At 40.5% G+C, this 13,487-nt stretch overlaps 1 protein-coding gene across 1 annotated transcript in view; it reads left to right on the top strand.

Moving 5' to 3' along the window:
• TRPC4AP (transient receptor potential cation channel subfamily C member 4 associated protein) overlaps positions 1 to 13,487 on the top strand; it is a gene marked incomplete at both ends in the record, with an annotated part of 77,121 nt that overhangs the window by 12,783 nt on the left and 50,851 nt on the right. Inside the window, 3 exons of the mRNA XM_080716407.1 lie at positions 7,772 to 7,900; positions 9,938 to 10,054; positions 13,072 to 13,129. Coding sequence (XP_080572533.1) covers positions 7,772 to 7,900; positions 9,938 to 10,054; positions 13,072 to 13,129 — 304 coding nt within the window. The remainder of the gene's footprint in view (positions 1 to 7,771; positions 7,901 to 9,937; positions 10,055 to 13,071; positions 13,130 to 13,487) is intronic.

The following is a 13,487-nucleotide window of genomic DNA, read 5'->3' on the forward strand; positions in this document are numbered from 1 at the left end:
AGGGTCATTCTACCTCTGAGCTACACTCCCAACCCTATTTTCTATTCTTTTTTTTTTTTTTTTTTTTGGTGGTACTGGGGGTGGAACCCAGAGGCTTTCTACCTCTGAGCTATACTCCCAGACCTATTTTATATTTTTATTTGGAAACATGGTCTCCATAGTTGCTGAGAGCCTCACTAAGTAGCTGAGGCTGGCTTTGATCCTCCTGTCTCAGCCTCCCAAGCGCGGGGATTATAAGCGTGGGCCACCACACCCGGCTCTATTCTTTATTTTGAAACAGGGTATCACTGAGTTGCAAAGGGCCTCACTGAGTAGCTGAGGCTGTCCTCTAACTGTGATCCTCCTCTCCCAGCCTCCCAAATGCTGGGATTACAAGTGTGCACCACCATGCCTGGCTTCTGTTTTTTATTCTTTATTTTGAAATAGGATCTCACTAAGTTACAGAGGGCCTCATTAAGTAGCTGAGGCTGGCTGCAAACCTGCTATTCTCCTATCTCACCCTCCCAATTCCTGGGATCACAAGTGTGCACCAGCACACCTGGTTTTAAACCATTTATTGAGGCATCACTTACATGATCAAATTTATCTACTCTGTTATGATTCAGTGATTTGCAGCAAATTTATAGTTATGCAACTAACACCACGATCCAGTTTTAGAACATTTTTGTCACCCTAAAAAGTTCACTTGGTCTATTATTTAGTTTTTATAACAGCTTTATTGAAATATGATTCACATATCACACAAGCCACCATTTAAAGTGTACAAATCATTATGGCATTTCACTATTTATACAAAGTTACACAGCTATCACCCTGGCCAATTTTAGGATATTTTATCACTTCATAAAGAAAGTACCCAACAGCAGTGATTCCAACTGCCCAGGTACTTGGCAACAACTAGCCTACTTCCTGTTTTGCATGGATTTGCTTATTTGCTTATTGTAGCCTTTTGTGTCTGGCTTCTTTCTTTTATCATTATGTAAGTGTGTATCAGTATGTCATTCCTTTTTCTTAAATAATGTTCCATTGTATGAATGTACTCTATCCATTCACCAGTTGATGGGCATATGTATTTATACTCTTGCATTTATGTACAAGTTTTTTGTGGACATTTGTTTTTAGTACTCTTCTTTCTAGGAGTAGAATCGCTGGATCACATTATAACTCTTTTCTTATTTTTGTGTTTGTTTTTGTTTGCTTGGTGCTAAGGATTGAACCCAGAATCACTATACGCTTGAGCTACATCCCCCAGTCCTTCTATTTTTAATTATGAGATTAAGATGCTCAGGCTGGCCTCAAACTTGAAGTCTTCTTGCATCGGCCTCTTGTGTTGTACACTACCATGACTGGCTTGCTTTTTTTTTTTTTTTTTTTTTTTTGGCAGTACTGGGGATGGAACCCAGGGGCATTCTACTTTTGAGCTACACCCCCAGCCCCAGCCCTACTTTTTATTCTTTTTTTGGTGGTACTGGTTTTTTTTTTTTTTTTTTTTTTGGTGGTACTGGGGTTCCTGGAAGCCCTTCTTCCTCCGGGCTACACTCCCAGACCTATTTTATATTTTGGAAACAGGGTCTCTTACGCCAGCGCGGCTGGCTTCGAACCTGCGCGATCCTCCTGTCTCCGCCTCCCAAGCGCGGGGATTACAAGCGTGCGCCACCACGCCCGGTGATGGTACTGGGTTTTTCTGGAAACCCCTCTACCTCTGGACTACGCTCCCAGACCTATTTTATATTTTTGTTTGGAAACAGGGTCTCTTAAGCCAGCAAGGCTGGCTTCAAACCTGAGCATCTTCCTGTCTCTGCCTCCCAAGCATGGGGATTATAAGCGTATGCCACCACACCTGGCTATTCTTTATTTTGAAACAGGGTCTCACCGAGTTACAAAGGGCCGCACTAAGTGGCTGAGGCTGTCCGCAGACCACGATCCTCCTGTCTCAGCCTCCCAAATGCAGGGATTACAAGCCTGCGCCACCATGCCTGGCTATGACTCGCTTTTTTTTTTTTTGGCGGGTCTGGGGGTGGAACCCAGGGGCATTTGACCTCGAGGCTGACTGAACCGTGATCCTCAGGTCTTAGCCTCCCGAATGCTGGGATTACAAGTGTGTGCTACCACGCCCGGCTTCATAGTATTTTATTATCCCTTGAATTTTTTGAGATCAGTAATAATGGCCCTATTTATATTTCTGATACACACACACACACACACACACACACACACACACACATATATATATATATATATATATATATATATTTTTTTTTTTTTTTCAGGTCTGGGGATAGAACCCAGGGGCATTTGACCTCAGAGTACACTCCCTGCCGTGTTCTTTTTATTATTATTATTATTATTATTATTATTCTCTATTTTGAAACAGGGTCTCACTAAGTGCCGGAGCCAGCCGGCAAAAGTACGGGTTTTGAAGAGAGGAGTGAGGATGAAAAGAATTTTATTCAATGAATTTTATTCATAGAATACTTCATTCTCTCATGGAAGGATCGGCAGTACACTCCCGGGTCGATATCTCTACTGACCGATCCCGGTTTTATCGCTCTCGTCCTATTTATACCGCTCCTGGTCAACCAGCCCTCGTGACGTCACCACCTATGCACACAAGGGTCAAACCAGTCAAGCCTGTGCCGTCACCACCTGTGCGCTTAACGGTCAAACCAATCAATTCCACCTGAGCTTCTCTCAGACGTTGAACTTTCCATGACCCCAAACCTTATGGGCTCTGGGCAAAGGACAGTCAGAAGTGTTCTTAAAGGGGAAAACCTTAATGGCTCCCCACAACTAAGTTGTGGAGGGCCTCACTAAGTAGCTGAGGCTGTTGGCGGACCGCCATCCTCTCAGCCTCCTGATTTGCTGGGATTACAAGCATCTGCCACCATGCCCGGCTTATTTCTAATATTAATAATTATCCTTTTCTTTATTAGCTTACCAACTTTATCAGTCCTTTCAGATGGATTAGCATTTTCTGTATTGATTTCTTGTTTTTAATTTTAGTGATTTTTGCTCTCATTTTTATTTATTTTCTTCTACTTGCTTTAGGCTCAAATTGCTCTTCTCTGATTTACTAAAGTGGAAGCTTAGGGTATTGGGTATAGTATAGATATCTCTTCTTTCCTCATATATGCATTGAATGGTATATATTCCCTCCAAGCAGTGCTTTTGCCACATACCACAAATTTTGATAAATTGTATTTTCATTTTTTTTCAGTACTGGGAATGGAACCCAGGGGCATTCTACCTCCAAGCGACACCCCCAGTCCTGTTTTTTATCCTTTATTTTTTTGAAACAAGGTCTCACTGAGTTGCAAAGGGCCTCACTAAGTAGCCGAGGCTGGCCGCAAACTGCGATCCTCCTGTCTCAGCCTTCTGAATGCTGGGATTACAAGCGTGTGCCACCACACCTGGCTCTCTGTAATTTCTGAGTGTGTTTTGTGGCCCACAATGTGGCCTGTCTTGTTGACAATTCCACGTGAACTTGAGAATCATGTTCATTCTGCTGTTGTTGGGCAAAATATTCTATAAATGTCAGATCCAGTGTTGGTGGTGTTCAGGTCAACCATATTCTTACTGATCTTCTGTCCAATAGAGGATTGTTGAAGTCCAGCTGTAATAGTATATTTGTCCATTCTTTTCTGGCAGTTCTTTCATTTTTTGCCTCAAATATTTGACATGCTGTATGCAGTTAGGTGCATATGTGTTAAGGAATATGTGTTAAGGAATATTATGTCTTCTTGGAGAATTGACCCCCTTTATTGTTATGTAATGGTGTTCTTTATCTGATAATTTTCCTTTTTCTGAATTTGGCTTTTTCTGAAATAAATATAACTACTTAAGCTTTTATTAATTTATTTATTTTGTGGTACTGGGAATGGAACCCAGGGGCATTCTACCTCTAAACTACACCCCCAGCCCTATTTTTTATTCTTTATTTTGAAACAGTGTCTCACTGATTTGGGAAGGGCCTTCCTAAGTAGATGGGACTGTTTGAAAACTGTGATCCTCCTGTGTCAGCCTCCCGAATGCTGAGATTACAAGTGTGTGCCACCACACCCAGCTTTTTATTTTTTTATTTTTTTATTTTTATTTTATTGCGGGTCTGGGGATGGAACCCAGCCAGGGGCATTAGACCTCCAAGCTACAGCCCCTGCCCTAATTTTTATTCTTTATTTTTGAAACTGGGTCTCACTGAGTTGCAGAGGACCTCACTAAGTAACTGAGGCTTGTGAACCACAAGCCTCTGGTCTCAGCCTCCCAAATGATGGGATTACAAGCGTGCGCCACCACGCCCGGCCTTTGATTTTTTTTTTTTTTTTAATCTATTGATCTATTATGAGGGTTTTGTTCTGTAGTCTGTTGATATGCTGTATCACATTAACTGGTTTTCATATGTTGAACTATCTTTGCCTTTCTGAGATAAATCTTGTTTTATCATGATATATATATATATATATATATATATAGTGTGTGTGTGTGTTTTACTAGGGATGGGACCAGGGACATTCTACCTCCGAGCTATAGCCCTACCCATGTTTTATTCTTTTATTTGTTTTTATTTGGGAACAGGATCTCACTAAGTTGCTGAGGCTGGCTCTAAACCTGAGGTCCTCTGTCTCAGCTTCTCAAATACTGGGATTACAAGTATGTTCTAATAAGCCAGACTTGTTTATATCTTTTTTTTTTTTTTTTTTTTTTTTTTTTGCGAGTCTGTGGATAGAACCCAGGGGCATTTGACCTCCGAGCTACACCCTCTGCCCTAGTTTTTATTCTTTATTTTGAAACCGGATCTCACTGAGTTGCAAAGAGTCTCACTAAATAGCTGAGGCTGTCTGCGAACTATGATCCTCTGGTCTCAGCCTCCGGAATGCTGAGATTACAAGAGAGCGCCACCACACCTGGCTTTGTGTATGTCATTTTTGTATATATCCCTTTGATATGTTACTGAGTTTGGCTTATTAATATTTTACTGATGCCGGGCGTGGTGGCGCACGCTTGTAATCCCCGCGCTTGGGAGGCGGAGACAGGAGGATCGAGCAGGTTCGAAGCCAGCCGCGCTGGCGTAAGAGACCCTGTTTCCAAAATATAAAATAGGTCTGGGAGTGTAGCCCGGAGGTAGAAGGGCTTCCAGGAACCCCAGTACCACCAAAAAAAAAAAAAAAAAAATTTTACTGATGATTTACTTTTGCATCTGTATTCCTAAAAGATACTGGTCTGTAGTTTTCTTACGTGTTTCTCTGGATTTATTACTAGAGTAATACAGGATTTATAGGATGAGTTTGGGATGTTTTCTTTTATGGAAAAGTATAAAGTATTGGTGATATTCTTCTATAAATGTTTGGTAGACTATGCCAGCGAAACCATATGGACTTGGCCTTTTCTTGGTGAGCCCCCCCCACCCCCATACTGGGAATTGAATGCAATGGAGTTCTATTACTGAGCTGCACAGCCTCTGTCTTGTGTTACTTTTTTTTTTTTTGTCATCACAATTCAGTCTTTTACTTGTTATAGATATTCTGTTTCTTTTTGAGTCAGTTTCACAATTTGTATTTTTCTGGTAATTTGTGCATTTGATTAAGGTTATCTAATCTGTTGACATATGACTGCTCATAATATTTTATTTACATATGTATGTATGTATGTATGTGGCACTGGGGATTGGACCCAGAGGCATTCTACCTCTAAGCTAAGCCCCCAGCCTGATTTTATTTCTTAATGTGGAAACAAGGTCTCACTAGGTTGAGGAGGGTCTCCCTAAGTTGTCGAGGCTGGCTTTGAACATGCGATCCTCTTGTCTCAGCCTCCCAGGTACTGGGATTACTACCATGTGCCACCATGCCTGGCTTATAATATTCTATTTATAATCTAATCTGTTATAATTCCTTTTATATTTGTAAGGTTGGTGGTAATATTCCCTCTTTCATTCCTGAATTTAATAATTTGAGCCAGAAGTTGGTCAATGTAGCTAAAGGTTTGTCTTTTCAGAGAACCTTGAAACTTTTCATTTCATTGATTTTTCTCTATTGGTTGTTGGTCCTCCCCCAATCATTTTCTCAGGGCAGAAAGTTAGTTTATTGCCGGGCATGGTGGCGCACGCTTGTAATCCCCGTGGTTGGGAGGCAGAGACAGGAGGATCAAGCAGGTTCAAAGCCAGCCATGCTGGCTTAAGAGACCCTGTTTCCATATAAAAAAGTTTAAAATGAGTCTGGGAGTGTAGCCTGGGGGTAGAAGGGTTTCCAGGAACCCCAGTACCACCAAAAAAAAAAAAAAAAAGTGTATTGATTTGTGTGTGCATGCGTGTGTGTGTGTGTGTGTGTGTGTGTGTGTGTGTGTGTGGTGGTACTGGGGATGGAACCCAGGGGCCTTCTACCTCTGGGCTACACTCTTAGACCTATTTTATATTTTATTTGGAAACAGGGTCTCTTAAGCCAGAGAGGCTGGCTTCGAACCTGCGCGATCCTCCTGTCTCAACCTCCCAAGCATGGGGATTACAAGCGTGCGCCACCATGCCCGGCTTTGGTTTATTGATTTCTAATCTCCTATTTTTAATATTGTTTACAGCCATAAATTTTTTAAGCCCTGCTTTTGCTGGGTCTCATAACTTTTTGGATCCCATAATTTTTTCTTTGCTCTTCAAGAAAAGTTGTATTCCCATTGTTTTGGAGCTTGCATTAATTTGAACTTACTTGAGCAAAATGATAATTCAATCATTTTTTATGTACAGATGTGTTCATTTCTTATGTTTCACCATAATTTAATCATTCTCCTGAACATCTTATCACCTCCTAAATAAGGTGATGAGATAAGAAAATAAGCACAGGAAGAATAATGGAATTTGGCCATTATCATAGGGCTGATGCCTGTCAGGATAGATCAAAGCATTGAAGATGTTGTCTTGCACCAACAATTTCAAGGAGGTTTTGATCTGATTGAGGAACAAAGGCACATGAAAGTAATTCACATCTGGCTCCTGTTATTGGTATATCCCAAAATTGTTAGTGAAAATTGCCATAAATGACTAATGCTGCTGTCATTATGTTGTTGCTGTTGCTTATGCCTCAAACGTGTACTAAACCCCTGCTCTGTCCCAGCTCTCTATGACTGAGTGAGAATAGGGAGTGGAGGGGGTGCACATTGAGCTTGGTAACCTGCTCGGAAGTAGTTGTTTTCTAGAGGAGAGGGCAAATGAACCATTACATTATGATATGATAGGATAAATTATGAGTGGATTTTAACTCCAAAGAAGGGGGCACCTGATATCTTAGAAAGCAGAGAGGAAGGCCAGTCAAGGCCTGTTTGGCTTAGGTTTTGAAGGAGGAGCATTTCTAGTAGAAAAGATGGGGGAGCTGTCTCTCACTTTTGGGGTGGCCCACATTCTCCTTTCAATGTTTATTTCCTACTTTCCCAAATAAATTTCTGTGTCTCTGGGGGAGAAAAAGGCAAAGAAAAGATGGAAGAACATAGAACATTTTAGGCAGTGTGAGAACAGGTAGAGCACGGGGTTGGGGGACAAACGAACATGCATTTGGAGTGTAACGTGTACACTGGAAGAGAGGCAGGTCGGGAGGAGAGTATGGAGGGCCTTGTATTGTGAGGCAGGAGGTGGAGTTTTAGCTTGTAGGCTGTCGGGGAGCCGTTGAAGGTTGGTACAAAGAGGCCTTTGAGTTGCTTTCATGCTTGCATTACAGAGTCAGCTGCTCTCCTTTGCCACATTGGCTAGCTGGTTGTTCCTTCCTCCCCAGTAAAATGTTCCTTTTTTTATTCACAGTTCACTGAGACTTTTTTGACAGAAAGGGACAAACAGTCCAAATGGAGTGGAATTCCTCAGTTGCTCCTTAAGCTGCACGCCACCAGCCACCTTCACAGTGACTTCATTGAGTGCCAAAACATCCTCAAGGTAACTCTTAGGGGAACTAAAAGGGCTGTTTCAGGGTCTCCCAGTGACACAAACTGTCTGCCTTTAAAAAAAAAATACCCTTTTTCAGTGGTGTGAGCTGTAGAAAATTTGAGTTTTTCCAAAAAAGTGCAAAGAAGAAAAAAAGTCACCAGTAATCCCACTCTCCAGAGATAATCACCATTAAGTTTCCTGCGTATATCCTTGTAGGATTTACTCATGCTTATTCTGTGGCAGTGCTTGATTAATTTGGGAGGTTAACCCAGTGCCTTAGGATTTGAATGACATTCTTTTTTTTCCTACAGAGCTGAGGATTGAACCAAGGGCCCCCCTCATGCTAGTCAAGCACTCTACCACTGAGCTACTTCCCTATCCCTGGATGACATTCTTTTTGAACAGAGTTTAAAAGATCCATATTGCTGAAGGCTCATGGAAGAGGCCCTGTGGTGGTTGTTAATTACCACTGATGTAAGAAGACTGAAGGGACTAGATTTGATTGTTGGGAAAGGGATGGGGCAGTTTTTTTCAAACTCCAGTGTTTATCTGAGTGCTGAGCCCCACCCTAGAGTTTCTGATTTCGTAGGTCTGGGGTTACCTTATCCAAACTTTAGCTTGCATCTGGATCCAAATGTGAATTTTGAGCACTAATTCTAATTGTGGTTATACTGTGTAAGTATATTTGATCATAATGAACCTATACAGTAAAAATTCAGAGATAAAATGTTGATGATTATATTGTAGAAGTTATTCTGAAATACAATAGTTGCTGAGCTTAGGCTTTACCTTAAGAAGAGGTGTTTTCATGTTCTTGATCTTCTCGCAATCTGGTTGATGAAGTTATTATAGTATCTTATATTTATTTAAAAGTGCTTTCCAAAGAATTTTATTCATTTGATTCTTGCAAAATCTCTTGAGATGTAGGATTGAGGTAAAATTGAGGGGGAAGGAAATTAACATCTCAGTTCTTAACATGTGATCATCATTTCTTTATTCATTTAGCAAATATCTGTTTGAAACTTAATATATAGCAGGCTTTTTTGTAAGTTTTTTTTTTTCCTGTTAGCTTTGCTCCATATAAACAAGGGATCCTGTGACCTCTAAAATTTGAGAACCACTATTTTCTATATCATATCAAATACCTACTATGCCTTGAGACCTATGGGGAAGGATTATAGGGAGGAATCTGTTTCAAATTTATTTTTAGTTTTTTTGTTTGTTTTGAGTGGGGGGAAATTGGAGAAGACTTCCTTTAGGAAGCAGAGACTTGGTTATTGCTGCAGAACCAGTCACTGCAAAACTTAAAAACTTGAAGTAGCAACTAATATTTATCTCTCAAAGTTCTTGGTTGCTGAGTGGTTGGTTCTTCCACTTCGAATGGTATTGGATAGGGTACTAAGACATACAGAAATCCAAAATGGCCTCACTCAGATGCCTGGAAGGCTGGTCTGAAGGTTGACTAGAGAGTAGCTAAGGATGGTAGTCCTGGTGGCTGTGTTGGGCTTCCCATAGCAGGACAATTAGGTTCCAAGATGGCGAAAGTACACTCTAACACGGCCTTCTTAAGGCTTGCACCAGCAGTGGCAGTGTCACTTCAGCCACGCTCTGTTGATATAAGTGTGTCACACCTGCCAAATTCAGTGTAGGCAGGAATCTTTTTTTTTTTTTTTTTTTTTTTTTTTTGCGGGTCTGGGGATGGAACCCAGGAGGGAACTTGACCTCTGAGCTATACCCCCTGCCCAGTTTTTTATTCTTTATTTTGAAACAGGGTCTCACTGAGTTGCCAAGGGCCTCACTAAGTAGCCGAGGCTGTCCGCGAACCACGCTCCTCCGGTCTCAGCCTCCCTAATGCTGGGATTACAAGCGTGCGCCACCACACCCGGCTTGTAGGCAGGAATCTAAAGGGCCTAAATATTAAGTTACTTATTGGGGTCGATCCTTGTGCTCATGGGGATTCAATTTGTGGCTAAAATACACGCTGATATTTTAATGTGTGGTCTGTGTCAAATTCTACAACCGAATGTCTCTGTGCATTTTCTTTAGGAAATTTCTCCTCTTCTCTCCATGGAGGCGATGGCATTTGTTACTGAAGATAGGAAACTTACTCAAGAAACCACGTATCCAAATACTTATATTTTTGATTTGTTTGGAGGTGTTGATGTAAGTTTCTGTTTAGTATTACTACTGCTATGCTTCTTTAGTGGCTTGAGAATTTAAATATTAATATGGGAAGCAGGAAAAATAGGAAAATTTATAGCAAACATTTTAGATTTTAACTTTTAGAAGCTGAGTGGCATTCTTTTATGTTGATGTAGAGAGGTTTTTTTCTTTAAAGGAATTTATGTGAATTGATAATATAGCTATCTTTTTTTAAAGTTACAAAGCGAAAAGTGTGTTTCCAGGTTTCCCAGTGTGCCCTCTTCAAAAGAGTTGTGACTACTAGTTTCTGCATGTCCTTCTAGATATGTTCTGTGGCAGTACATGTATATGTATATGTAAATAACCCCCTGTACCTCTACCTTAGTTTATTTTCTCATATATATATATATATATATATATATATATATATATATATCATACATACATACATACACACACACACACACATATAAGTACTATATACCCAATTCCTCCTCTACTTTGCTCTTTTCATATAACTATCTAGGGGAGAGTTTCATTTGAATACACATAAATCTGACTCATTTATTTATTTGTTTGTTTGTTTGTTTATTGTGGTATTGGGGGTAGGACCCAGGGGCTTTTCTACCTCTGGGCTATACTCCCAGACCTGTTTTATATTTTATTTGGAAACAGGGTCTCACTAAGTTGCTGAGAGCCTCACTAAGTAGCTGAGGCTGGCTTTGAACCTCCCAGCATTAGGGAGGCTGAGATAGGAGGATTTTGGTTTACTGCTAACCTCAGCTACTTAATGAAGCCCTTTGCAACTCAGTGAGATCCTGTTTCAAAATAAAGAATAAAAAATAGGGCTGGGGGTGTAGCTTGGAGGTAGAATGCCCCTGGGTTCTATCCCAATAGCACAAAAAATTAAAAATAAAATAAAAAATTGCCGGGCGTGGTGGCGCACGCTTGAAATTCCCACGCTTGGGAGGCAGAGATAAGAGGATCGCGCAGATTTGAAGCCAGCTGCACTGGCTTAAGAGACCTTGTTTCCAAATTAAAAAAAGTATAAAATAGGTCTGGGAGTATAGCCCAGAGAAGGGCTTCCAGGAACCCCAGTACCACCAAAAAAAAAAAAGGTAAAAATGAAAAATAAAATAGGACTTGGGATGTAGGTCAGAGGTGGAATGTTTCTGGGTTCAATCCCCAGTATGGTGATGGGTATTGAGAATTGTTTGTTAACCTATAAAATATATACCTAAAAGGATTTTTTTTTTTTTTTTTTTGGCACTAGAGGCTGAACTTAGAGGCATTCTACCTCAGAGCTACACCCCCAGCACTATTGGGTTTTTTTGTTGTTGTTGTTTGTTTTAAAGTTGAAACTGTCTTGCTAAGTTCCTGAGGGACCTTGCTAAGTTACTGTTGAGGCTAACCTTGAACCTGAGATCCTCTTGTCTGAGTCTCCCAAGTACTGGGTTTATAGGCATGTATCACCATGCCTGGTTTACCTAAGTGGTTTTATCAACTTAAAATCCCTATAACAAGGTAGTATAAGTATTAATAAGATATTAAATATTATTAACAAAGTATTAAGTATTTTTGTACTGACATTGAAGCCAGAGGCATTCTACCACTGATACACACTCAGCCCTATTTTATTTTGATACAAGGTCTTGCTAAATTATGTATTGGAGCTGGGCGTGGTGGCGCACACTTGTAATCCCAGCATTCGGGAGGCTGAGACAGGAGGATCACGGTTCACAGACAGCCTCAGCTACTTAGTGTGGCACTCTAAAAAATAGGGGAGGGGGTATAGCTCAGAGGTCGAATGCTCCTGGATTTCATTCCCAGACCCTCGGAAAAAAAAATTATGTATTGGCCTTGAACATGCAATTTTTTCTGTCCCAGCCTCCCACCTCCCAAATACTGGGATGACAGGTGTGTCCCACCATGCCCAGCTCAGAAAAAGATTTGTTTGTTTGTTTGTTTGTTTGTTTTGTAGTACTAGGGATGGAATCCAGGGGAATTCTATCTCTGAGCTACACCCTCAGCACTATTTTTTATTTTTTATTTTGGAAACAGTGTTTCATTAAGTTGCAGAAGGCCTTACAAAGTAGCTGAGGCTATTCTTAAACTGATCTTCCTTTCTCAGCCTCCCAGTACTGGGATTACAAGCCTTAGCCACCACACCTGGCTCAGATGAGTTTTTAGATACTTGCTTATTCCAAACAGTTAAAGCAAAATTGTGTGTTGCATTAAAAATACATAAAATGAAAAATATGTGCATACCACTCCCAGCCTACATAAGTCAGTATCAACAATGTATGGTCTATTTTTTGAGACCTTTTGAATAAACTTATGCAAGCAAATGTTTGTTTGTTTTGCAATACTGGGGGTGGAATACAGGGCATTCTACCTCTGAACTACACCCCCTGCCCTATTTTTTATTCTTTATTTTGAAACAAGGTCTCACTAAGTTGCAGAGGGCCTTACTAAGTAGCTGAGGCTGTCTGCGAATGCATATTTTTTTAAACAAAAGAAGAGTTACAGTAGTAATAGTGTTCTTCAGCTTTTCAAAAATTAAAGCCACATTGAACTTCAGAGGTGACTTATTGCCGGGTGTGGTGGCACACATTTGTAATCTCAGCATTTGGGAGGCTGAGGAGAACCACGATTCACAAATAGCCTCAGCTACTTAGGCCCTTTGCAACTCATTTTGTTTCAAAATAAAGAATAAAAATTGAACTGGGGGTGTAACTAGGAGGTAGAATGCCCCAATACCGCAAAAAAAAAAAAAAAAAAAAAGATGATTTATTCTAATTTATTCATTCATGAAAACGAGAAAGCCCTGGCCCAAATCAGGGCATTGACCTGCCCTAGTTTACTGGAAAATTAGTGGCTGAGCTGAGATTAGAACCCAGGTTTTCTGACTCTGAGTACGGTGCTCTTTCCACTTAACCTCATTGTTTCCTCATGGCAAAATTGTTTTATAACTTACACTTTGAATTAATTTTGAAGATTTTTATCCCCCCTTTTTTTTTGTTTTTCTTCTTAAATAGCTCCTTGTAGAAATTCTTATGAGGCCTACAATCTCTATCCGGGGACAGAAACTAAAAAGTAAGTATACTTGGGAGGGCCAGACCTCATTCCCAGTGTGCTTCAGGTAGCAGTTCCCAGGAGCTGCTCATCTTCCCCTTCCCATCTCTGGACAGTGAGGACTTGCTTCTGTGCAGCTGCACATGTGCTCTCCATCCCCTGCTAAGCAGCACCCCTTACTCATTCCATGCTGGTAGAAACAGCGCTAGTGCTTTCAAAAGCAAAACACTGAACTGCTGTGCTAAAAAGTTGTCCCTTTGTACTTTCTAATAGTTCTCTGATCTAGCTTTTTTATTTTCTTTGGAAATTCTCATTTCATGTATGAAATTAGCTGAGAAAATAAGGAATTACCTGTTATGATCACTTTAATTTTTTTCAA

The sequence above is a fragment of the Muscardinus avellanarius genome (assembly GCF_963383645.1).
Source record: "Muscardinus avellanarius genome assembly, chromosome: 19".
Lineage (NCBI taxonomy): Eukaryota > Metazoa > Chordata > Mammalia > Rodentia > Gliridae > Muscardinus > Muscardinus avellanarius.